At 23.3% G+C, this 27,966-nt stretch overlaps 2 protein-coding genes and 2 long non-coding RNA genes across 5 annotated transcripts; all 4 read right to left on the minus strand.

The window, feature by feature from the left end:
* Nucleotides 1–6,215: 6,215 nt before the first annotated feature.
* On the minus strand, nucleotides 6,216–7,026 carry LOC126551644 (uncharacterized). Its single transcript, XR_007605550.1, has 2 exons — nucleotides 6,901–7,026; nucleotides 6,216–6,644 (listed from the first exon to the last, which is right to left on the minus strand). It is a non-coding gene; the product is annotated as an uncharacterized LOC126551644 (long non-coding RNA).
* Nucleotides 7,027–8,311: 1,285 nt separating this feature from the next.
* On the minus strand, nucleotides 8,312–10,420 carry LOC126551633 (uncharacterized). The gene is made up of 2 exons (XM_050205546.1): nucleotides 9,493–10,420; nucleotides 8,312–8,637 (listed from the first exon to the last, which is right to left on the minus strand). The coding sequence occupies exons 1-2, from the start codon at nucleotides 9,608–9,610 to the stop codon at nucleotides 8,444–8,446; spliced, it is 312 nt and encodes a 103-aa protein (XP_050061503.1). The 5' UTR covers nucleotides 9,611–10,420; the 3' UTR covers nucleotides 8,312–8,443.
* A 245-nt stretch (nucleotides 10,421–10,665) lies between these two features.
* LOC126551642 (uncharacterized) lies at nucleotides 10,666–18,636 on the minus strand. Of its 2 annotated transcripts, XR_007605547.1 has the most exons (5): nucleotides 18,362–18,636; nucleotides 16,404–18,296; nucleotides 11,721–16,216; nucleotides 11,245–11,294; nucleotides 10,666–10,830 (listed from the first exon to the last, which is right to left on the minus strand). It is a non-coding gene; the product is annotated as an uncharacterized LOC126551642 (long non-coding RNA). The 2 variants fall into 2 exon arrangements; XR_007605546.1 differs by having other exon boundaries at nucleotides 10,666–11,294.
* Nucleotides 18,637–20,836: 2,200 nt separating this feature from the next.
* Nucleotides 20,837–27,878, minus strand: LOC126555869 (zinc finger protein 90-like). Its single transcript, XM_050210798.1, has 2 exons — nucleotides 27,812–27,878; nucleotides 20,837–21,165 (listed from the first exon to the last, which is right to left on the minus strand). The coding sequence occupies exons 1-2, from the start codon at nucleotides 27,876–27,878 to the stop codon at nucleotides 20,837–20,839; spliced, it is 396 nt and encodes a 131-aa protein (XP_050066755.1).
* Between the last annotated feature and the right edge of the window lie 88 nt (nucleotides 27,879–27,966).

Here is a 27,966-nt window from a genome sequence, read left to right on the forward strand (position 1 = left end):
AATGGTCAAAAAAAAAAAAATGGTCAATGGTCATGCTCTGAAAAGAATGACATACCCGCATGTGTCATACCTACATGTCGTGTAAGGTGTAAGACGGAGACAACATGTCGGTACAACAGCCTCTTAACTCGACGAACAGTCTATTATATTAAATATATAATATTAATGGATTGATTTTCCAAGGCAAGCGACATGGTGAAGAAAGTTGTTTCGTCTGCACGATCAGTCATGATCGGTTGTGCATGGAGTATAATTTTTTTAAGTAAAATCTGTGAAATTGTGGAATATTTTGATAAACTGAAATTTTTAACAAACTATAAACATTATTATGTTCGTGAACATCATATCTTTCTGGAATGCTAATACTAATAGTATAAAAAATTACTTTTATAGTTACGACTTACGAGTGTATCAAAAAACAAATATTAATTTTAATTTAAAATAATACCTGTACATTTTATTATGTTAATTTTTTGTTTCCCGTCAATAAGACAAAAACCCCGTTAACTCAGAAAAATTGTACAGACCCAAGTGCTTCAGTCTTTTCGAGGTTTTACTGTATTATTTTCTATAAACTAGTAAAATGAAAGCTATTTTTTTATTTAGTAATCTAGTTAATAATTACTTAATATTATAAAATGTATATAATTGCGTAAATATCTAATGTGTTTAATATCAGTAAGATTTTAAGACGTACAACAAAAATTATATAATTAATTTTAATATTTTATTATTGTATTAGATAAATATAATAGGTATACATAAAAAAATAATTAATATATATTATTATATTGTATAATTTCTTGTATTGTATTACAAAGTATAGGCAAGTACTAAATAGTAACAATAAACAGAAATGTATTAAAAAAAAATGTAAAGGTAAGTTTTAAATTTAAAATGTTTATAATATTATTGTATTATTTATTATAGTACCTACCAATTTATCAGTTAGTTAGTTTATAGTTTTATTTGGGAATTGGGAAGAGGTTTATTTTTATTTATATATATTTTTAACGATAAATTTGACTGTAAGTTAAGAAGTAGTAAGAACTATGAATTATATTTCTATCATTAAACAAACATAAGTATTATATTTCTTATTACAGTAATGTAATAATGAATACAAATAAAAGAATTATTAAACTATATAAAAAAAAATAAGACTTAATTTATTAAAAATTATATTATATGATATTATGATGGACACTATTTAGTTAGGTAGGTTAGTAATGATTGTACACATAAATTAATTTGTATAAATATTAAATAGGTACATCCCAAATTCTCAACGTCAATATCTACTTATTTAAATTATTATATTATTGGTAATATTATTGATTATACATAGCACTTAAAACTTATATTGTATTTTTAATATATCGATATTAAATAAAGGTAGGTTTCATAGCTGGGAAATCCACCACTGATCAAATACATATTATCAAACAAATAACAGAGAAAAGTCACGAGTTTGATAAAGATGTGTATCTGCTATTTGTTGACTTTAAACAAGCCTACGACTCAATAATAAGAAGTACGCTGTGGGACGAAATGATCCAACTATGAATTTCAGCCAAGCTCGTCAGAATGGTGAAAACATGTATGCTAAACTCAAGGTGCAAAGTGAAGTTCAACTCAATAATATCAGAGGAGTTTACAATAAATACTGAGGTAAGGCAGGGTGATGCTTTGTCTCTGGTCTTATTTAACATCGCCTTGGAATCGGTAATTAGAAAAATAATGCAAAACAAACCGCAAGGTTTGAATATAGGATAAGAAAAACAGATAACATTAGCCGCATATGCAGATGACGTAGTTGTAATAGCAGAGACAGAGGACAGCCTAAAGAGAACAACCGAAATGTTGAGTGAAGAAGCGGGAAAAATTGGGCTTATTATTAATAAAAATAAAACCAAATTCATGATTATATCTAGGAAAGAACATCCACAAAGTGCTATAACAATAAAAGATATGTCTTTTGAAAGGGTTTGGAACTTAAAATACTTAGAAGTAGACATAAATTCACAGGCAGATAGCCACGAGGAAATACACAGGAGAATCTCAGCTGGCAACAAATGCTACTACTCACTAATCCAATTATTAAAATCTAAAAAACTATCAAGAAGAACGAAAATAAGACTTTATAAGACCCTCGTTAGACCAATTGTACTATACGCCTGTGGAGCATGGGCATCTACCAAATCAGACGAAAAAAAATTAATGATCTTCGAAAGAAAAATTTTGCGTAGAATATTTGGCCCAAAAAGAAATGAGGAAGGTATCTATGAAATAAGATCAAATAGAGAACTGAATGCTTTGTATAACGAACCCAGTTTAGTTGCCACACTCAAGTGCCAAAGAATAAGATGGGCCGGATACGTATGGAGAGCAAAAGACCAACTTTTATGAACCATCACGAAATGGAAACCGAACAAAAGTCGACCGAGAGGAAGGCCTAGACAACGGTGGGAGGATCAAGTCAAGGAAGACATCAGGATGCCGGGAGTCATGAATGGAGAGGAACTGGCAGAACCTAAAGAATCATGGAGGGAGATAGTGGAAGCGGCAATGGGTCTAAATGGCTTAGAATAAACCGAAAAAAAAATTAAGGTAGGTAAATCTAATATACCGGTACTCAATAAATGTTAAAACGTAAAACGTGCCTACCTATTAAACTGAAAGTAAGTGGATAAGTACCTACTTTAAAATAGTCTGTATGCCTTATGCCTATCCCATTATCTAACGTATTAAAAAATGACGATAATAGAATAATTACAGGTGGTCGAAATCGTAATAATTGATAATTCAGTTATTAATTATTATACTACTTTTACAAGACGATTACTAAAGTATGATTTTTAGTATGAGTTTGAATTTTTTAAGCCTAATCGAAGTTTAATAACTTTATTCCCAATTCCAATTATATATCTAATTAATTAAGATAATTACATTATAGGCATTAGGCAATATTAGTATTCAGTTAAGCCAGTATAGCCAGTATAGAATATAGATATAACTACAATATTATAGTACTATATTATTATTTAATATTTTATCTATTATAATATATAACACATTTATATAATATATCTAAATTTAATTTTAAAACAGTTTATATGTATATTGTATAATATGATATAAATATATTCATTATTTTAACTTGATTTATTAGTTTAGAATTTTGATATTTTGTATAATAGTTTATAATCTGCGATGTAATATCATCTTTACCTACCTATTCTAAGTGTTTTATCACATTTTCGGTGTTTTAAAGACTTCGTTTAATTATTTACAGATAATCCCTGAACTGGGTTTTGGTTTACATAGCGTAATATAATATTTGTGTTGCGCATGAAGACTGTGAATTTGTGATAAATACTTTAAAATTACCTTATAAAACATTAGGTATTAGTCGTTAAAAGAAAGTATACAATATATACATTTACACGAGCATACGACTATAGCCTACTGCAAGAATTCTCTTATTTCGTCAACAATGCGATTTTCATATTGTGGTACGTGATGCATATCCATATGTCGCTTAAGCACGTCTCTTCTTCTGTAATATGTGAAACATATTGTACAGCAAAACTGGTGATTTTGTCCGCATTCATACATTACGTGCCGTTTCATGTGCTGTTCTCTTTTATAGCTTTTGCCACACGATTTTGGACAACTGAAACGGGTGTTCTCATGGTCGCCACTGCGTTCTGAAAATAGGTAAACAAATACATGTAGTTCATAATAAGTCGTACGCAAATAATAACAATAATATTACTTAGTGGCGTGCTCAGCTTTTTTGAAAGGGAAGGGATGTATGAAATTATCGACTATTCTCAGACCACGTTATAACAAAAAACCTAACAGATGCTAGTTAATTATAATTATCTCGTGTGTAATTTGAATTTTTATATTATGTTTGTAGTATGTTATTATTGCTTATTACTTGTAAGTAATATTTTTGCGTAAATTATCTCGTGATGGCCATAAACATGCGTTAATTATTTAATCATATAATTACATTAATATGACAAAAATAAACCAATGAGTGAGAACGGGAGGGAAATATACTCATCCGCGCTATACCACCCCCTCATGAGCACACCAATAATATTACTGTCACGTCCGATTATATATATATATATATAGTCTATATAAACGATATGAAATTTTGCAATTATTGCAAAAAATCATTGCGCATTCGCACATTATCAAAGCTAAGATAATAATATAGCTGCGTTTGGTTATGTTTAGCAATTAGCCGTAATTAAAGTCCACAGTCCATACATAATATATGGATTATATACATGATACATGGATTACAATACTATAAATAAATTAATAGATATACAGATAATGCACGATACCAAAAGATCGTCTTTAAGAACAAAAATTCTCAACATTATAATTTATAAGTAATTTCAATCAATAACCGCATAATTTTTTCATAAGATATATATATATAGGTTCAAATCTACAGATGGCTTAATTAAGACAGCAGAATCACGATCGCTGCTAGTAAAGCACTAAGCTAAGCTTTTATTTAATTTATTATACAAAATTTTGTGAGTTCGTAACAAAATTGGTAGAGGCATCTAATACCTAAAATGACTAAAAACTTAAAATGATTTGTAAACAGTCTGCCAATAGACAATATAACCATACAGTCCATAAAGAGGTAATTCGTTTTTTTTTTAATTATTTGGCAGAACGCACAAAAGGTTTGACTGGCTGGCGTTCGCGAGGGCGAAGACATAGGTCGGGTGTTCGCGAATTTACGACTATTTCACTTATACGTCGATGGTTGTCGTTGTCACGACTGGGTAGAAACGGACGGAGTTGAGCGCTGATTAGTCGGTTGAGGCGAACACCCAGCTCGCGCTACTTGCATGGGGCGTCATTTGCGGTACGTAAGGTATACATTTGCGTACTTAAAATTCTAAATTGTAATTTTTGGCCCACAAGGCACATGCACACGGGCCGCTCGGCCACATCACAAAAAAATAAAAATTATATTTATATTATTATATTAAAATAATAAATAAATATGTAAATATCAGGATAGTTGAAAATTGATTGATTGATCACGTCTTTATATAATCACAATACAACCGTTGTATGATTATTACTAGTAACCACAAATTTTACTAATTTATTTTGTACATATCTATTGTGTTACTTTATATTGATAATTATTTTTATTTAATTTGACTGTTGAAGTTTCAATTTGTGTTAAATTTAGATATTTATAGGTTTTTCACAGCTTACTGCTTGTATTATGTCGTTTTACTTTATTTTAATTGTATTAATAATTATTATTATACTACTACTATAATATTAATAATGTCAAATATGTCAAGAAAAAATAAATATTGGCCTGCTCAATATTTATGCGCACCAAAAAAAAAATTTGAAATGACGCCCCTGGCTATTTGCCCATGCGTGGTGCATGTAGTCTTATGTGACCACCACAATTTGTTAATTTTTAGTCAGTCCATATGACAGTTCGACAATTATTTTAGAAATACAAAATTATGAATTGTAATACCTAATATAAAAAGAAAGAAAAAACACTTATACAATATTAAATAACGAAACTATCTTCAAATACGAAATTAATTATAATTAATTAAAAAGATATAGATATCTTTAAATGACCGCTGTATATTTAATGTTGAGCAGTAATTATCTATGTCATGTTTTGTTACACTTAAATACTTATGAAGTAATAATAACAATAAAATAATGTCCTTTTTTGTTATAATTGTCAGTAGGTATAAGTACATAAAAAATATAAGGAGTATAAAATTAATTATAATTAGTCAAATAGCTTTCCAAACAACTTGGTAGCAAGTTGAATAACTATACTTTATTATATTTGTGTAAATAACCAATTCATTGATTTCGATTAATAGTTATACTTTCTATAACCTATAGCTATAATAGTATAATGTGTTACATATTATTATGGTTTTAGAAAGTAAAAAGTAAACATATTTGTATTTATCATAAATATAGTACCTAGTATAAAATAAGGATATTACTTTATTTAATAATTTTAATATACATAAATTTGAACATATATGTATATTGTATAGATAAATAGTAACGATTAGAGTTAAATTTCTTTATTAGTGTATAGTCACTTCATTTGATATTATAATATAGAGTGGCGTGTATCTTATTTCATTACACACAATCAACAAAACAACAAATAAAGTTGAAAAATCGCATACCTACATTTAACAAAATTATTTAACATTATCTTAAAAGTACATTTTTAGGAAAAATCATATAAATACTTATAAAAAAAAAAAAAATACAAATAGGAACTTTTTTTTCACTATGAGTCATTAATTATTATCTAAATTAACTACTAATAACAAAGAAATACTTAATTTTTTTTGTACGATATACATATTAATCCGAAATCACATTATGTGCTAATATCATATGAGCTCTAAGTGACGATACAGGTGAACATGACTTCCAACAAATTCTGCATATTCGCAATTTCCAATACTGTTTAGGACATCCAAAATCATTATGAGCAAGAAGCTGGTGTTGAAAATTGTAGCTACGGCCACAATTGCATGGGCACAAAAACACAGTTTGTGGATAAAGCAACATTTTAGCTAAGTATTCTGCAATAGTGTAATAATATATATTATATAATAAGAATAATTTAATTTTGGTGACATTTTTTTTATAATTTTTATTACTCATTGTTATCACATATACATATATTAGCCAAGGGTCTTATATTACTCAATTGATTAAATTTTTTACGAAAACAATAAAGGTAGGTAACACTCTTAAATATTATATAACACATACAATAATAATAATACTATTACTACTAATAATAATAATATATAACCTACACTAAAGTACACTTACATATTATTATAATATAATATAATAGATAAATAAAATTTCTATCACCACACATAAACATAATAAAGCATACACATACGACATATACATTATACATATTATATTGGGTATTACCGTGTTACATCCGAGTCTCGACTTCTACTATAAAATGTGCTAACTACATAAAATATAAAAATAAATTGGGAATTTTGAAATGCCATGAGTTATTAAATGTAGGTATTATATAATACAATATAGTCTTTATCTTTTAACTATTATGATAGATTGCAAACTGCGGGTTACTGATTTGATTTTATAAAATTTAGAGACTACAATAAAATAGTTGATTATGATTGTAACATTTGTAACTCAAATTTTAATAGACGCTAAACCATATTAATAAGTTAATATTACATCAAATATTGAAATAAGTAATTATTTATTATTCATAAATTATGATGATAATAATGTGTTATAAATTGTGATATTATAATATAAATAACATACACACACACACACACACACACACACACACACACACACATACACACACACACACACACACACACATACTAAACATAAACATACCTAAGTACTATAAATAATATAAGTATCATTGATTTTATATAAGAAATCAGTAGGTATTCTGTAAACAGTGACCAAAATCTTATTTTTGTGGATTGTAAAAGATTGAACTTATTCAATTTATCGACATTTTTAAATAATATAAAAAATCTTATCATAAAACTAATAAGTTATTTAAATGACAAATAATATTACTAGTTTGTAATATATAAGTACACTACAAAGTATCTACTGATTTTATTTAAATTAGAATAACTTAATTAATGTATTTTATTTATACTTTATGTTTGAAAAGAAAGTACCTAGTTTACATTTTATAGGTAGGTACCTAATAAGTAGGTATCAGGCATCAGCTATGTATAAATGACGCGTCAAGAATTCATAGTTCATAGAATTATGAATAGTATATTTTATTATTTAAATATTTAGTTATATACAATAATATTACTAATAACTAATAAGTAATAATTGATAAACAATAAATTATACTTAATAGTAACTTAAGTCTCGGTAAAGACAAAAAACAGGTACCTATACTTACTTGTTACCTACTATCCATAATATTATATGCAGTGTTTGAATTGTAGGGAAAACGGAGTTCCATTGGCCATTCCTCTTAAAGAAATATTAATGCGTAACTTTTCTAGTTATATCTTAATCAATAAAATGTTTAAATATTCGGATACGAGTATTTTTTTATACATTTGCATCCCCTTCCTTATTCTTCCCCATTTCAACCACTGTTTTATGACTAGATACAACTTAGGTATCATCAATCACATACAAAACAAATTTTTTTTTCAATAAACAGTTAATTGGAAATCCAGTTGGAAATAATATAATAAAACAATTAACATTAATGAAATATAATAATTTATTAAAATTTAACAACATTTGTTATACGTTAAGTTTAAAATATTTAATTGAAGAAATCCGATTTTCCGAGTAAGAAACTTGTTTAATCAGTTTGCTAAGATCAAATTTATTTTCCAGGGTACCGGCTATTAAACATAAGCTGTTCAAGCCGTTTATTTAATACTTTCATTCGAAGTTCATACAATGATTTCACCTTCAAATTTGAATGATCAGTGTTAACATTTAACCATTTATTACTGTTATTGCATTGTAAATCATTATACCAACTATTTGAACTATTCAAGAAGTATGGTCCATTATCTGAAAAATACATACATAATAATTTTTAGAAAAATATATAAAAATAGAAAAAATATAATAATACGATTATTTACAGTTTATATGTTTAGTTTAAAAATAAGCTGATAAATACCAAATATTAACATAGGTACCTACAATTAATATAAAAACTATAAAAAATATTTTAAAGTAGGTAAATACAAGTTACAACTAAATAGGTACCTAGTTTTTTTAATAATACCATTTTAATATTTAATATAGATAATATATAATATAGGTAACATGTATTAGGTTAGGAACTAATCAGTAATCTACAAAATAATAAATTAGGTGGGTACCGAATTAACTGTTGCCCTTTGTGACGGAGTTAATATATATTTTTATCTAATCAAAAAAAATGTTAGTCCAATTGATGAAACATATTAAAGTTACTATTATCTCAATATCACTTATATTTGTTCAGCAAACTTGTTTAGTGTATCTACATTCTACACTAAATTAGAAAATTAGGTACGTATTTATGTTTTGTATGTAGTATAATAGGTAGGTATTCACAAGTAGGTATGATGTATTAGGTTTAACTAATGTTTATTAATGTAGGTAAGTAATATTTTATACAAGTAAGTAGGTATCTATATTGCGTATTTAGTATACAATAACTGAATAACGTCAATAACAATTATTCGTAGAAGACGATTTTGTGAATTTTTGCTACATATTGTTTTGAGACCGATTTTCTGTACAAAGCTTCTACAACATATTATTTTTGTTTTGTTTTTTTATTTGTTTTATTAAACAATCTATAAATATATTATTTTTACAGTAAGCATACGTGTTGACAACATATTATATTACACTAAAATTGTCTGTAAGTACTTTGCATCCATAGGTACATCAGATGATTCTTCAGATTATATTTAGGCCATTTTTCATTTCCTTTATATTTATGACCACACTTGTTCGGACATAAACCACGATCATCAGCAACAATCATTTATAGTTTGGATAATAACATACCTGCAAGACATTGAGTTAAAATTAATTATGGCTTTTTACATTAGTAAATGGATATACTGTGACTGTATGTCACGATGTAGGTATATACATAATATACTTTTTTTTCCTGGTTGGAATCGACGACGCCGTGGGGATCGCTTGCGCATTACTTCCACGGCGGAATATATTATACATTCAATACATGCCAATAAAATAATATTATTCTATTAATCTTAAATAAATTAGTTGATCATTGCTGAATAATTTAAATTTAAAAAATAAAAAATACCTACTCAATTTTATCTTGAATAAAAATTATTTTTATCATTTTCAGTTAACTGAGATCATTATTAAAGTAATTTTAGCTTTTAATTATTATTCAATAGTTTTAACAAATAGTTATAGTTAAAATATATATTGTTATTCAAAAAAATAAAAACATAAAAATTGTAAAAATAATATTACTTAATATTTTATTTAAAAAATGTTATTTTTTATATAAACTGTAATAATTAAACCATAAAGGCATAAAATAATATTTATTTTAACAACCTAAACATTTATTTTGAACTTTTAGAGTTAGGTTTATTAAATAACATATTATATTATATTATATTACATGTTGTAACAAAAAAAAAAAAAAAACAACACAATTTTAATTCATATACCATAATAAATAACATTACACTTGGAAATATAGTAAAAAAATTAGTTTCCCATCAGAGGTTTAAGCATATATAACTAAAAAAAACTAGACAATAGACTCAATATTTCTTAAAAATTAACATATAATATAATATAATCTACCATGAAATTTATTTTTCACATAATTCAACAAAACACATGCTCATCGCATCTAAAATATTTTTGTGTACAGCCATTTGATGCTTGTTAAGATTGACTTTTTGGGCAAAAGTTCTAGGACAGTATTCACATTTAAACTGTGGTGGTACACCACATTCATACTTGAGATGCCTGCGCAATGTTCCACGATGATTATATGATCGACCACAGTTATTCGGACATATCAATTTCAACAAGTTTGACCTTTGGCACATTCCTATTTATCAAAATGAAAATTAACCAAATTAAATTTTTCTCTATTATCAACTTAAGTATTATTACTATTTATGTTAGAAAATTTATTCTACATAATATGTTAGTTTGGCAGACCACATGAAGAAAATGTCCAGGCTTGTTAAATTGGGTGAATCATTGCTAGATTAATAAGATAAATAAATACATATATTTTTAAGCTGTTTTGTTTATAGGTAGGTGTAACAAAATAATAAACCTACCCTATATACCATTGATGTTAATAATAATGTCAATATATGGTTTTTTAATATAAAATAATTACCATATATTATATATACACACACACACGCACACCATATATTACATTTAAATTCTTTGTCTGTTAAATTACACTAATTTCATATCTGACAAACCATTTTTTTTTTTTATGGATTAATCTATTGTATTTATCTTATTACCAAAATAGAAAAATCGTTAAATCACATTTTATTTGTTAAAATTTAATGGCATAGAATTTAAACTTTCAAAGAACAAATTAAGAGTACTCTTGGACGGTTTCATTTCTGAAAACAAATATATACATGATAAACATACATTAGATGTTCTTGTAGTATTAAAACAGGTCTTCAAAGTTTCAAAGTAATCTAAAACAGAATTAGGATTTATAATATTTAATTTGTATATATATATATATTTTTTTTGAATTATAAAATGTCATTATTCATTATATCAGTTCATAGTTATATTAATGTATGCACAGTAACAGTAAAATGTACCATGACCTTACCATCTTTATAACATAGTGTAATATTGGTACAATTTAAATTCTACAGTATCTATTCATTATATACACTTATTATATCTTTTTAATTTTACTCAAGGTCAACAGTGATTCAACAGTGAATATAATGGAAGTATTAAATATTAAAGACATGAAGTGTATTTTAATTTAAAGAATAAGAAAAATGTTAATATTTTGCAAGTCCACTGTTAAGAAAATTGTTTTGTATAACTGCATATAATTTAACAATGTGTAGCATAATTTATTATTAATTTTTTTTTGTACTTACTCTTTTAAGTTAAATTCAAAAAAATATGTAATTGCTTTATTCCTAGTCATATAAACTATTACATTGTCATTTCGTTTGAATACTTTTAAACAAATTTATAATTTTATCAGTATTTAACTCTATTTTATTTCTTATATGTCTACTAAATCATATTTGTACTTATAACTTTGTCCAGATCTATTCCAGCACTGCCACCTTGAAAAATAACCTAAGTATATGAAGATATATTTATTAAAAAATAGACAATGTTTATGTATACAATATATATTAAGTTTTATAAATTAAATAATTTGTAACAATCTAAAATCTAGTAACAAAAAACATCTGTATTTATTTTGAATACAGTAAGTTTAAAATAGTTGTTATATTGTTTTGTTATTTTAAATTAAATTATAACCTCTGATTCTTAAAGATATATACTCAACATTATCTTTCCATTGAATATTATGTATAATATATTTAATATTCAATACATTATACAATCTATTATTAGTAAAGACAATATTTGTCTCAACCAAGTACAAAAACACCATATTGTACACTGCTACAACTATGCCAATATATTTATACTTATTTTTATTTTTCTTAATGAATTTCAAAATATTTCTCAATTTAAGTATTTGCATTGTTTTTTATTATTAATAATAATCATGTACCATAATTATTTTATTTTAGATATTTTGTTTTTAAACTTAAATATAAAAAAAAAATCTGTAATTCACAAAAATAAAATTATTGAAGTAAAAAAAAAAAAGTTTTAAGAAAGTTGGCATAAAAGAAAAATCACTATAATTAATGGAACATATTAAACTTAAGAATTATAGTGTTTAATTATATAATTTTATATTATAGATGATACATTATTAATTATTACATAGTATACTAAATTTAATTTAGTTCACAAGAATGAAATCATTTTTAAAATATAATAATTTATCACCTAATCTAAGTATTGTACACCATGTACTAACTATACTACATTAGATAAGAAACTTGTGCAGTTCTATTTAATTTATAATTAATAAATAATACTAAAATTTGTATTAATTTATAAATAAGACTTTAATTTAATATATTTTATATACAATAGCACTTACTTAAATGATACTTTAATAATTGTAATTAAGACTTGACTAACTCTTTTAACTAAAATAAAAAAAATTGTCATTTACTCGTACATGTAAATTTTATAAATTACTTTGATAAAGCGCAACAGAATGAGCATACCCTGGGTGATTAATACGCAGTTGCTAGAAGAAGAGGTCTCAGAGTAACTGATTTTTTTACAGCGATAATAAGGGTCGTATAGCTTGCGCACACATCTATCGCATGCTCTGTCATTAAATGTTAGAATAAAGATAAACACAGATACCTAAGTATAACAGAAATAAATGAATTAATGTAACACATTTTATTTCTTTTAAAATACGTAATATATATTATTGATTATAAAATAATTTTTTTATTTTGATTAATAATGTTTTTATTTTCTAAGCATGCGGCGCATGCTGAGCATGCCTGGAGAATTCGCTACTGAACTTGTGAATCTAAAACATTTATTATTAATAATTTTTAAGTTCACAATGTACCATTAAATTAATCAATGTTGTTTAATAATTTTCTTAGTTGGAAGATTGACATGTATATTTAAATAATATCTTTGGTATTTTAAAATGTTACCTAGTTTGCAATTTTTATATCATATAAATATACATACATACATACATCGTGTTTTTTGGCCACAAAACATGGTATACAAATATCAGTTATTTTATATAAATTTTATTCAAAATTCCTAATCTAGTATAATACATAAATTTGTGTTACAATGTAGTAATTTTAATGTTAATAAATATACAGTTAATTGAGAACAAAAATAATTTTTTTTATTAATTAAAAGAGAGCATACTAAAGCACAACACTAAATGTTATTAGCTTTTATTTTTATAAGACTATATAGGTATTATAAAAAAAGTTATTTTAATTGCTTTTAAATAGTTTCTGATGAACCACGATCATATGTGACTTTAAATGATGTACATGTTTAAACATTTTACGACAAGTATCACAACGATATTGAGGAGCAATACCACATTCTTTTCTCATGTGGCGTATTAAGTCACCTTTGTTCTTATAGCTTCTACCACAATTGTTCATACATGGCCAACGGCTTAGTAAACCTGAAAAAAATAAACATTGTTAAGCCATTATAATAAAATATCAAACTGATAAAAATATAGAAATATAGAATTGAAATGAAATGCTAAGTATTAACTAATTAATTGAAAACTGAGACAATTATATTAGATTTTGAGTAAACTTAACTGTTTTAATAATTTAATCTTCATTAAATAAAAACTCAATTTTTTAAATAAAGATTTATTTAATAATCATTTTTAAAAACATAAATACTGTTTTGTTTTAATCTTGATATCTCTGTTATAAAATTAAAAAAAAATAATAATAATTTATAGTAGAAGCTCAACAATTACAATCAGAAAATTATACTATTGTTTAAACTTTTACATATTATGCTGAGCATCATTTTGTGCAGTTTATAAAACTCAATAGTTAATAATAAAAACAATAATTATCATACCTAGTCATAAATTAGGCTCATACTATATAATTTAGCTATATTATATAAAAAATTTAATTTCAGGTCTCAACATTGATACAGTATTAATACATGATACTTAGTAAACATTCTTAAATACTAAAAAACTGTATTATATGTATAATAATTATATATATATTTATATATTTAGTAGAAGATATTTAATAATATGTTTAACTTTATAACTTTAAATTTAATATAAAACATTGATATATTTATTTTTGTACCATTTATATTTACTATAAAAACATTAAAATGGATAAATAAGTATCTATCAAAGTTAATTTATAAGCCTTATTCTTATATTAATATCAAAATTGAATTTTACAAGTATTTCCAGGGTATAAAATTTAAAAAATCATGTTTATAATATTGCATTTTTAAAGCTAATTCTATGTAGTATATACATAATATGCTATTTTTATCTACTACTTATGCAGGTAGTAGGTATGTATACTTGTTTTTTTAGAGGGTAAAACTAAGAGATTATATGAACACTGTTGTGTTAGATGAAAAAAAAAATGTACTTAATTAAATAATACATACATTAGGATAATATTTTTAAAACCTAATTGATTATAATGATTTTATTTTCTTAGTTTTCTATAATATATTAATGAATATTGACAGATAATTTAGAGATGTCGAGATAATTAAAGAAATCCATAAGAAAAAATACTTAAGGATCAATATTTTAAATCAAATACTCACATCTATTGAACCACTTTACCATTTTATTGATTTATACCATTTAAATAGGTTAAATATCTAGCTTCTAATAAAATTACTTATTTCAAAATAAATTTCCAAGTGATATAGCGTCAATTATTAAAAAAATAATTATTGTTAAATTATTATCAATTTTAAGGGTGTAAAAAACATTTAAATACTAGGTAATCAATTTCTACATCATCTATATGAAAGTACTAAGTATTACATGTACAATTATATTATGTTCGTATATTGCACTAAATACATACTTTATTGGAAAATATTTTCAATTGTTGTTTTATTTTAATTTTTACTTTTTTAAAGTGGTCCACCAAAAAATACTTCAAGTGTAAAATGTTCTTATTTTAATTTGGATAATAATTAGCAATAACAATAATTTTAACACAAAAGTATGATGATAACAATTGAAGTTAAATTAATGAGATAAAGTCATTTAATAATTTAATGTTTGAAAATAAAAATTGATACTAATGAAATTAAGACTTATAAAATTCAAATAAAAATGATATAATTATATAATTTATGAAAAAATAAAAGATTTATACAGAAAAAAAATGACAAACACTTTCTGGGATATGCCCAAATATAATTGAACTTTATTTTTTTATTAAAATGAAAAATTCTCAGATAGTTAAATTTTATAAAATAATAATTAACCTTTTTAATTTATTTCAAGTAATATAACAGAATTATATCAACTCAAATTCAATATTATTATAAATTATAAAAATAACTTAATACAAAATTTATTACATTAAGTTTCTAATAAAGATTGTGTATATTACATGTATTTTAATAATAATATAAAGCTCATGATTTAACTATTTTTAATAATAACAATAGTATAATAGTTATTGAGTAAATTATTAAAACACATTATGAACTAATAAATTATGATTTTTCAATGTATCTCTACATCTGAACATCTTTCCACAAAATATACATTCAAAATTTGGAGGAATATTAGCACAAGATAAAAAGTGTCTAGTTAAATGTGCTTTATGCTTAAAAGCTTTTGAGCATTGGATGCATTTATGTTGAGGAGCAACTCCACATTCTTTTCTTAAATGTCTATTAAGATTGTGCTTTTCTTTATAACTTCGACCACATGTATTTGGGCATATATATCTTCCACTGATTGGACAAACTGTAAAATAAAAATAAAATGTGTTATGATGAAAACATATACTTACTAATGTAAGACAATTTAAACTGTAGAGAAATTAAGCAAAAGCAGTTTTTAACGTTATGAGAATAAGTTATTTAATTTACAATTATAATTTAAATTTTAAATCTTCATAGTTATGAATTTAATGATTTATTAAAATATATACCAACAAGTAGTAAAAGAACTGCAATGTCACAGAAAGAAAATAAGATAAAAAAAAAAGTTGTTTAAATGATATCAATAATGCCTAGACCTAATTATTACATAACTGTTTAAAATCATGTTTTACAGTGTATTTACACATGACTTAATAAACATTTAAAATCATTAATTAAATAATAATTATTAAAATAGTTTATATTTATATTTAAATTATAAACATCTTTCAACATAATAATAAACATTTACAATCAATATTATACATAACATTTACAGAACACAATATATTTTTAGGTCATGCCAAACTAACATTTAAAAATGACAAGAAGTTTAAATAAATAAATTTATTAAATAGTATAATGAGTACATTTATTATTAACAATTTAAAATTAACTTTATTCAAGTTGTAAAATGCAAGGGAACAATAAGTCGATAACCTAAAAATAATTGATGAACTACAACCATTGACCAATAATAAACTCTTATAATAAATTAAATGTTAGACATATGCTTAACACGTTAACTGCGTAGGTCTATTTCAAGTTTTCACCAAGTGCGTATGTCACTTTTCTAAAAATAACATTAAAAATTGCTCTTGTATAGTCATACATTCAAACAGCATATAAATACATATTTTAAAACATGCGTTTAACAACACTAAATAATAATAACATAACATTCGGCAATACTTAGTAAATAATAAACCATTTAATTTAAATTTAAACATATATTGGACGCCAAATGGCATTGCTGAATGATCCTCATGACGCCAATTGGTGTCAGTACGCAGTCAACGTATTAAGTGATGTTAGAGTTCATAAGAATATGTTCAATGATACGAAAAATTTTAATTTTTAGTTGAAGTTCAATCTTTATACTTAATAAATGTTAACAAGTACGTTTATATTTTATAATTTTATTGATATAGAAAACATGAGTTAACAGTAGCTAAATTCAATAGTATAATATAGATATTAGAAATATTACAATTACAAAGTTGATTTATGTATAATATTATGTTACAGTTTTTTTTTCTCAAGTTAATGTAACTTAATTGAATTGGAATAATTGTATAGTTTTGTTAAAAAAAAAAATTAATTTTATTTATATTTGAAAATAGATTGAGTCCAAATTTGTGTGATCTATACAGTGTTAATTTCTTATATCTTCATCTTAGCAGCCTTTGGTAACAATGTATTTCATTGTAATTAATTTCATATAATTCATATTTAAGTGATTTATTTTTAACCTCAGAGTAGTTATAGGTTAGAAATGTGAATTCTATACATAGATGGTTCATTATAGTTACATCCTTCCTTTAAGATTTAGGTTATACCATATTTATGTATCGATTTTTATTACATTGATTTTAGTTTTTTTGTCATTTGTATAGGAGCTTATTTTGTAAATGTTTTTGTTTTAGTATATGTTTTTATATTTAAAAAATTATATGATATAATAGATAAAATCATTGGATGTTTCATAATCAGATTTTTCTTTGCTGTTTATACCATATGCTTATGTACCAATTCCTGTAAAATTTTTTTTTCCACTTCACACAAACTTAGTATGCTTTTGTTGAACAAGTTTTTATATAATAGGAGAAATCATTGTGTTTTGAATGCTTGAAAGACTACTAAATAAATCATTGAATACTAAATTGTATTTTCGGGTTGTTTCAATTGCAAATCATCAAAGTTATAAGAGTTATGAACTATTATAGAGTGTGATTTGAATGATTCTTTGTGTTGAAATGTTTTCATACAATACAAACACCGATATTGAGGTTCAACACCATACTCTTGTCAACAATGGCGATACAATGAAAACTTCTTTTTATATGTTCTACCACAATAACTATTTGGACATATGCATTGACCATTTCTTAGCTGCACTATTCCTATAAAAGATAGATTATAATTAATATAGTAAAATAAAATATGTAGGACGTAGGTGCATACATACATACATAAATACACATTTGAATTTATTAAAATTAATAAATTAATAAAAGCGCTTCAAAGCTAATAAAAGATCATTCTTAATTTATACAGATAAATAATTTATTAAGTGTGAAGTCCTTTTTTTTAACAATTTATTTGGCATTTAATTTAAAATAATATAATGTTAAATAATATAGTCCATTTATATAACTATGGATATATTAAATACATACTATATATTTAAAATATATATATTGTATTTTATTGAAATCAAACAAATAAAAAAGATATTTAATAACACTAAAAAAAATAATAAATTAAAAACAATGTAACAAGGAAAAATATTAAAATATATAGTTTTAAAAATAGTTATAATCAGATTAGAATATTGGATCTAGAAAAAGTGTAAGTTTACAACTTTTTTTTTTAAGGAAAATTTTCAACCAATTATTTAATTTTATGTAAATAATACACAGATGGTATTAAAAGCTGATTATATATTCATCTAGAATCCTTATGGATACTTCTTAATCAATTCCAAACTTTTTTTGTTCTAATGTTCTCATGGTACAACAATCCAGTGACCATATTTATTACATTTTTATTGGGATAATATATTATATAAATAAAAATATTATACAAAATAATAATATTTTAATTAAGCAAATGGAACTATAAAATAAAATTTCTAGGTATACTTATATAAGAATGATAAAAAATGAGAAAATATCATGTAGGATCAGATATATCTATATAATTTACCACAGATATAAATCACAACATCAAATCATCGGAAAGTAAAAAAAAAAAATAATAATAATAAAAAACATTTTTATTTCTTATGCATACCATGATAAAAATTAATATAATTTCATTGCAAGGTTTTAACTTATGAACTAAACAAAATTATTTTATTAATATTAATTATGCAAATCCTTCTTGATAACAATATGCCACAATAATAATAATAATAACCAAATAGAATAACATCTATATAAGTTATATAATCATATATAATAACAGTATATACCTATTATATAATAACATAATTGTAGTTATACTATAGTTATTTTTTTACAGTTATAAACTTATAAGACTCCATGAATAAGTGCTCTATGTGTGTTCATGTTTTGTAATTTTGGAAATGTTTTATTGCATTTATCACATTGAAATGGATGAATAACTACATTTTCAGGTAATAAATGACTGCGCAAATGTTTGTTCAACGTATTGAAGTGCTTAAAAGATTTTGAACACACAGCACAAATATTTTTAGTAAAATCTCTTTTTTTTTTGTTCTTATTGATATTTGCATACTGTTCAGTATTGTTTACTGCTTTTTTTCTTGTCATTTTTTCTAAAAAATAATAAATACCATAATGATTATATACATATAAAAAATTACTGATGAAAACTATTGTAAATATTAATATTTTAGCAATGTATATAAATGATAATATTTCATCTAATAAAAATTACACAGTAATTTTACTTGATATTAATAAAATAATAAGCATAAATAAGCATTTTGTTATAGTTTTTAAATTTAATATTGTTATATAGAACATTAGTCAATGTCTCGAACAAATGTTTCTCATTCAATTTGAGACCCATTATACAACCAAGCACCACAGCGTATTTTTTTCTAAGTGAACAAATATAACAAAATTAAATAAACTACAAATACAAATTTAGTTTATGAAAATCAATAACAATAAATTAATAACGATTACACATAACATATTTATATTTATATAATTTATATATTTTAAAATGCATATTTATAATTTAAACATTCAGTTTTTTTAAATATGTAAATAAATTACATACATAAATATAAATAAACTATTATAGATATTAAGTTAAGTACATATAAAATATTAAAATGTTATTAATTTTTATCAACTCAAGTTTTAAAAGTATGATATTTCATAACCTAGTTTATCACTTTATAAATTTATCACAAGTATATACCTATTTAAAATTGAAATGTATTTGTAATTTGGAAGCCAAACATATATTTTTTGAGTTTATCAACAAATAAATGATACATCTAAATCAGAATAAAATAAAATTACATGATTTGGTAAAGAATGTATAGAGTTAAGACACTCAATACATTTTGTTAATAAAAATATCAATATTAAAAACATAATTTAATTCTATTTCTTTATAAAACATTATTGATAATTATGGAACCATTGTATTATTAGCAGATTTGTAGACCTTGCAATTTTTTGTATACACGAATTCAGAATTGATGCATACATTTATAATAATTTATAAATACATTCAAATAAAGAAGAAATTTTAAATACTTAAATTTTCAGGTTATCACATTTTAATTGATAATATAATCTACAATTTGAAATTGTATACTTTATGTACTGAATATTATATTAATATTAATAAAAAGATAACTATTATATGTATCAAAACATAAATAGTAGGTATATAAACAAACTATTTATCTTTAAGTTAACATATTAATTAAATGTTAATCAGAATCGCCAATTTGCCATTCACTATAAAATGCATAAACTTCATTTGGTATATTAGGATCAGAAAGTCTATGAATAGTATTTTTGTGTGTTTTCATGTTGTCTTTTCGTGTGAATTTCTTTTTACAAATATCACATTGAAATTTTGGTGAGACATCACCACATGACAGCTGGTGACTCTTCAAATGACTACTACGCTTGAAAAATTTGAAACATTTTGAACAATTATATTGAGGGCCAACACCGCACTCTTTGGCTAAATGGAAACTTAAATGGGCTTTTCGTTTGTAATTTCGGCCACATTTCGGGCACAACCATCTTTCATCTATTAACAAAAAATATATAGGTACGTCACAACTAATGTCAAAGTATTTTTCATATATTGACTATAACTAAAGAATAAAATAAAAGCATAGGGTATAAGCACATCTTTGATCAATAAAAACAAATATTGTATAGTAATAAATAAATAAACCAATTAAAAAAAAAAAAAAACAAACAATAACAACAACAACAACAATAAGCATATAATGGAGTTTGGATGTAGTAATAAGGTATAATTAAGTTTCAAAAAAAAAAAAAAAAAATATGAAAGTGTAATATAATAGTAATATATTATAGCCTATATATAAATTAAATTTCTAAAAATATATTTTAATTAAAGTGTAGAGAAGTTGTCATAGATAAGTATTTTTTAAATATTTTTATTAATATAACCCTCTAACATTTGTTTTCTTTATCAAAATGTTTTTAATATGTATAAAATATAGTTGACTATCTAACGATATGCTGTTCACTGATATTTCTTATACTATCTATCTATAATTATGAGTGTAGTACATTATTTACCAATACTTTGTATTATATATGGTAACTAGGATATTTGCAGCATTGTGGTTATGGTATTATTTATTATAGCAAACATAAATTTTATAAAATGTATCTATATTTCTCTCAGTATTACTATTATAAAACTAATATTAACATGTTCACTGCCACATGGCCGCCGACGGTCATACAATTGGTATTTGTTACACGCCAAGCATATTTTTCAATGTACTCTAATTTATATATCCCAAATATGAAATATTTGAAAAAATAGAAAAATAAAAAAAAATGTATTATACCTAAAAAATTGTAATGATTCCCGCTACCCCACAGAACCTATTTTAGTGCATTATTGTAGCACCATAGAAAAGTTAATAATATAAAACCAAATTCATTAATGATCGCCGGTGATCATATGGCATGGTAGTAATGATGAACTATGGGCGCTGCGCTAGCGGTCACAAATGCATAAAATTTGAGAATACAGATGACCGCCAGCGGCCATGTGGCAGTCAACATGTTAATAATTTAAATAACAGTTTAGTTGGTTTAGATGTTACATGTGATATATTATAGTGAGTTACTCAGAATAGTATACTAAATATTTATTTATTAATATATATGTGAACAATGTCCAATTCACAAATCACAATATAGTAATAATGATAATAATAATATTATATTTATAAATTATAATTAACTATTTAAAATACTTGTAAAAGAATGAATAGTTTATTTTCAATTGAAGAATCCAGTTAAATTATACCATAGTAAATAATAATTACATAAATGCTTTTAAATTTTAAGTTTATCAAATTAAAATATGTTATTTTAATTAAATTTTTTCATTCCTATTTATTTTGTGTAAAATCATTTAATGTATCATAAACTGCATACTATATTTTTATTATTATTACAGCATATCATAGTTTATTGATAGATCCCTTATTTTTTTTATAGAGTGCATAGCTATAGTATTTGTTTTTACAACAGAAGCTTTTTCTCACATATTATACACTACAAAAAGTCACCTTAGATCACTTTTCTTCATAGATTTATTATCTTCCTAAGAGGAAATAAGGATATAGGCCCTATATTAGAACTCATTAATAGTAATCGAAGTCTAAAAGTGGCTGGAAAGTGTTTATACATACACACACAAAATCATCGATTATAAATTAGAAAAATTTCAATTTTAAAAACAGAATAAAAATGACATTCAAGTTCTTGTCTTCAAAATATAATGTTGCCAACCTTTTAGTCTATAATTATATGCATGCCACACATATTATACATAAATATTATGATAAAATGTATTTTAATTCTGTCATTATTAATTTTACAACTTTGATATACCAGAATACTACTGGAGTAGTCATTTTATGATCAAAAATGATTTACCAAATGATTTTAATTTGTGTTTCTTTTTTTATATTAGGATATTATAGGTAATCCATCTATATAATGTACCTAACCTAACTAGGTTAACACATATTTAACTAAATTTTTAATATGAAATGATATTTATGAATAATTTTATTGGAAAATTAATAATAATAATTTATATAAATTTCAAAGTTTAGTAGGTATTGTTATTGTATGTTGATAAAATGATAACAATTTATTAGAAAAATTCTAAAAAAATATTATTAACTTTATACTCTGGTAAAAAAAATAGTATTATAATTAAAATAAAGTTTTCATGCATAATATATAAATTAAATAAAAAATAAAATAAAATGTAGAAATAAACAAACAATAGCATGTATGTGAATATTTTAAATTAATCAACTTAATATTTTAATTTTTAATAATAAAAAAACGACAACTGCAATAAAAGAAACATACATTGATTATTGATTATTTAGTAATATTAGAGACTAATTAATTCTTGTGATGATCATTCAATATTTTAATAAAGTATAAGGAAAACTTTAATACTTATAAATGTAGATAAACAGAAAACTACAGTTTTCTTCACACTCTTCAAAATCTAAAACACAAATGATTAAATTTATAATATTTATTTTATGTAATGAATTTATGAATAAGCTCTAAATGTCTGTTGAAATTTTCATTTCTTTTGAAGTTTTAGTGCAAAAGATACAATCAAATTGAGCCGGATTTCCACATTTCTGCAAAAAATGATTTCTCATATACCTACTCCTTATGTTTGTAACTTCTTTCACATTAGTTTAGACACCAATATTGTTCATTTTTAATAAAATCTGAGACTGTAAGCAGAATAATATATATACATATATATTATATAATATATTATTTATTATAATCATTATTTAACAAATATTTAAATATCAAAATAAACAAATGTATAATTTAATGACTTATTCATATATTCATACATTCCTTAATTCATTTTTTATTTGCTTGTTATGAATGAATAAAAACATGTAAATAAATTTTAATTTTATATATCTTGAATTTAAATTTGATTTTAGGACAAAGGTAATATTATTTCATGTTGAGTTTCTACAAATTTAAAAAATGTATATCTTAAAATATAGAAATACAAATCAGAAATTAATATTGTTAACTAAAATAAAACTTAAATTAATAAATGACAAACATATGGTATGCCACATTCATACTTTAAATGTCATGAATCATGATACACTGTCTTTTCATTGATATGACTGATTGCAGTTTAGATAAAAGTGTAGTTTAATAATTTGTGCTAGAAATGAAAAAAGTATGTTTTAAATTCATTCAAATTTCTTATAAATAATTATTAATTTATACCATAGGAACTAGTACTTGGGACTGAAAGTTAATTTATGTAAACTCCCGATGGTATAAGTTATTTTTAAAAATTAATTAGTTCAAGTTTATTAAATTTAACTAATAGTAAGACACCAGATAATGATAAATAATACACATTACATAATAACATCTGCAACATTTTTAAATAAATTGTTTTTTTTTATTTTTTGTATTTTTTTTTGTTATATATAGCTTATGAATTTGTGTTAATTAAGTATTTATCATAATACGATAAATAACATAGTGTCACAGTAAGTACTTTCACAGATAGGGTTTGTTCAGATTCATAAAAATTAAATTCTAAAATACTGAATTTTTCAATAAGATAGTTAAAAAAAAAAAAAAACTATTCAAAGAAATACTCAGGAAACATTGTGTTTATCTTATTGATACACAGTTGCGATTTATTTTTTCAATCCAATAAGTAGTATAAAATATTATTATAAGTTATAAATTATAAATTTATTAAGGAAATTAACTTGTCAATGACAAACTAAAAACATTCATGTTCAAAAATAATAAGAACTTAGATCACATTCAATGAATCATTGAACCACCCTGACTAATACAATAAGTGGTAATCTGATATAAATAAATAAAAATTACTTAATAAGACTTGTGAAGTAAATTTTCTTGTTAATATTAAATATCTAAGTGCATGCTATTGGAAATCAAAGCTATATGGTCTTTATTATGCAAGCATTATTCAAACATTTCAATTATATATTTAAGAGAAAAGAACAGTTACTCCATGATTGATATAATATAATACAAATATAATATTATAATAATTATCAATTATATTGTATTTTTTTTTTCAGTCCTTTTAAAATATGAAACCAACAATTACATAATATAAAATATAATAATTTAGAGAATAAATTTAAGACCGCAAGAAAATGAAAGATTACAAACCAATTAATGCTTATAAAAACAATATTAATAAAATAAATTATAGAAGAAGAGAAATTACTGTAAGAAGCAGATACTAATTAATAAGAAGTTTTAAACTGTTCGAAGAATAGCCAAAACGAGATAGATAAAAAAAATAAATCTAAAAGTATAAAGAACAATTAAAAATAATTTAACATATGTCACAGTCATCTCCACTGAAATATAATACATAGAGGGAGATGAATGTTGATGGTAGAATATTGAACAACTAAATAAGTAGTTAATTGAGATCAAAACAAACACAAGTGGAGGAGATAGTAAATGAAAAGTTAAAAAAAAAAAAGTTAAGTTTAGATTAAAACTGTTGTATGAAAAATATTTATTATATGTGTATATTTATACACTAAAATTAATATACGATTAGATGTTAAATTTACGTTTATAAAAAGGTGTAGAATTACATAAAAAAAATTATTTAGCTCTAGAAATACATTTCATTTAAATAAATTTATTAAAGTTTAAGGTACCCATAGTAAATAATCCAGTGAACCAAAATGTATGATTTTAACATAAACATTTTTTTAAAAAAAAGCTCTATAAGAATCCATTAAAAAATAGTTGTTATCATTTGAAAAAAAAAGTTGATTTTGATGTTATATATATATATATACAATATACATAAATTACATTTTAATCAACACTTTAAAACTAAAACATAATAATATATAATATTATATTATATACCTAAAATTCCTTGAACTACAACTAGTAATTTTTTATAAATTAATTAATTTTTTTATCTGTTTATTATTATTAAATCCATACTATAATCATAACTAAAAAAATATATGTATACACATAATTATTATACATATATGGAATAAAGGAGGCAATTATTATGTGATGCAGGGTTTTTAAATTTAGGCAATTCAATTATCATTAGATTAATCTCTAAAAATAATTTCTAATTTTATAATACTTATTTTCAAGTTTTACAAAAATGTAGTACTTCTTATAGTTACCATTCTGAAAATAGTTTTAAGCTTTTAAAATGAATATATAGGTCTCTAGTCTTAACTGTAATGAATGAGTATCAGGTTTAGAAAATATATGGTATACCTCAGATACCTGGTATATTACAATATCACTATAATGACAATATAATCATTTATCGCTTGTCGACTGTTGTCATCATACATAGTATAAGCAAATTAGCATTAATTGTAGCTTATTAAATATAAATAACTTTGAAACTTGGGTCTTCTAATGAAAATGTCAACCTAGAAATTATAAATGTATAATTAGTTATAATAACTTACTTAAATATAAAATGTTATTAGCTATAATGAATACAGTAGAACCTAGATTATGTGTGTTACCTCTTTCCAAAATTTTTATAAAAAGATAGACACATAAGCAGTACATAATATTATATTTTACTTAGAAAACTAAAATAAAATATTCATATCATTATTAATATTACTCATCAGTCATCACCATCACCATTTATTATTTTATCTTCTTTCGTATCACTGATCAACATTATCCCCTTACAAAGTCACAATACATAGCTTGAATACCTTTGATAAAATGTATATATTAGTAAATATATATATTTAAAGAAGTTAAAAATGATATTTATACATAAAATAAAGCCTTGATGAAACTGGTAAAATAATATAATTAATAACAAATATTGATATTTTGATTAGCTTGACAAAAATAAACAGATTCCTTATGAAAATAATAAAAAATTTTTTATATAAATATGTAATAAGCAACAGTCTATTAAACAAATTATACATGTTAAGATATTTTAAAAATGACAGTTGCTTTAAATAAAGTATTCAATGATTAATCAAAATGTAAAATATACATATTAACTGCAAACAACTCGCTAATTTTTTTTTTTAGATTATTGGTAAAAAATATTTTTGACAGGCTTAGTAGTTAAATGATTTGTTTTCTTGGTTTTTTATAACATGCAAGTTGTGCCATGAATAATAAATTGTAATAATGGTTTCTATGTTAATACATATATACGAGTACATGTATTTCAATATTATTTAACTTATGATAAACATATTATATAATATAACAATGAATAAATAATACAATCTTTATAATAAAATACCATACAAGTAATCATTAGTAATGTTATAAAATATATTTATATCATTAAAAATTTACTTTTACCTACACCAAAATGTAAAATAAATTTTAATTTCAATTAACAGTATTAAATAACAACATCACATTACATATATTAATCAATAAGGTAAACCAATTTTATTCATGTTCCAATTGGTGTTTATAAGAAACCAACAGTTATTCATAAAATGTTTTAACAATAATCAATATTGAAAAAAAACAATTGATAGATACTTTTTATTAATGACTAGGTAAATTGTTATGCATATTAAACCGATGATCTCTAAGTGTTGTATTGCGAGTAAATGATTTCATACATATATCACAACGAAATTGAGGTTCAAGACCGCATTCGTATCGTTTGTGTCTAATTAAGCTTCCCATATTACGATATTTACGCCGACACCCATCACAATAATAAAAACCTAGAAAACAAAAAACAAACAAAAAAAAAACAAGGACCGAATTTAAG

This window comes from Aphis gossypii, chromosome 1 (assembly GCF_020184175.1).
Source record: "Aphis gossypii isolate Hap1 chromosome 1, ASM2018417v2, whole genome shotgun sequence".
Taxonomy (NCBI): domain Eukaryota; kingdom Metazoa; phylum Arthropoda; class Insecta; order Hemiptera; family Aphididae; genus Aphis; species Aphis gossypii.

Excerpts from the sequence above, each read along its gene's own strand:
- LOC126551633 (XM_050205546.1), bottom strand. The coding sequence starts at position 9,610 with ATGATTGTTGCTGATGATCGTGGTTTATGTCCGAACAAGTGTGGTCAT. Across the intron at positions 8,638-9,492 it reads GATGTACCTATGGATGCAAA|ATAATGGACCATACTTCTTG; the intron begins GTACTTACAGAC and ends TGTATTTTTCAG.
- LOC126555869 (XM_050210798.1), bottom strand. The coding sequence starts at position 27,878 with ATGGGAAGCTTAATTAGACACAAACGATACGAATGCGGTCTTGAACCT. Across the intron at positions 21,166-27,811 it reads TCAATTTCGTTGTGATATAT|ATGAAAGATGGTTGTGCCCG; the intron begins GTATGAAATCAT and ends TTTTGTTAATAG.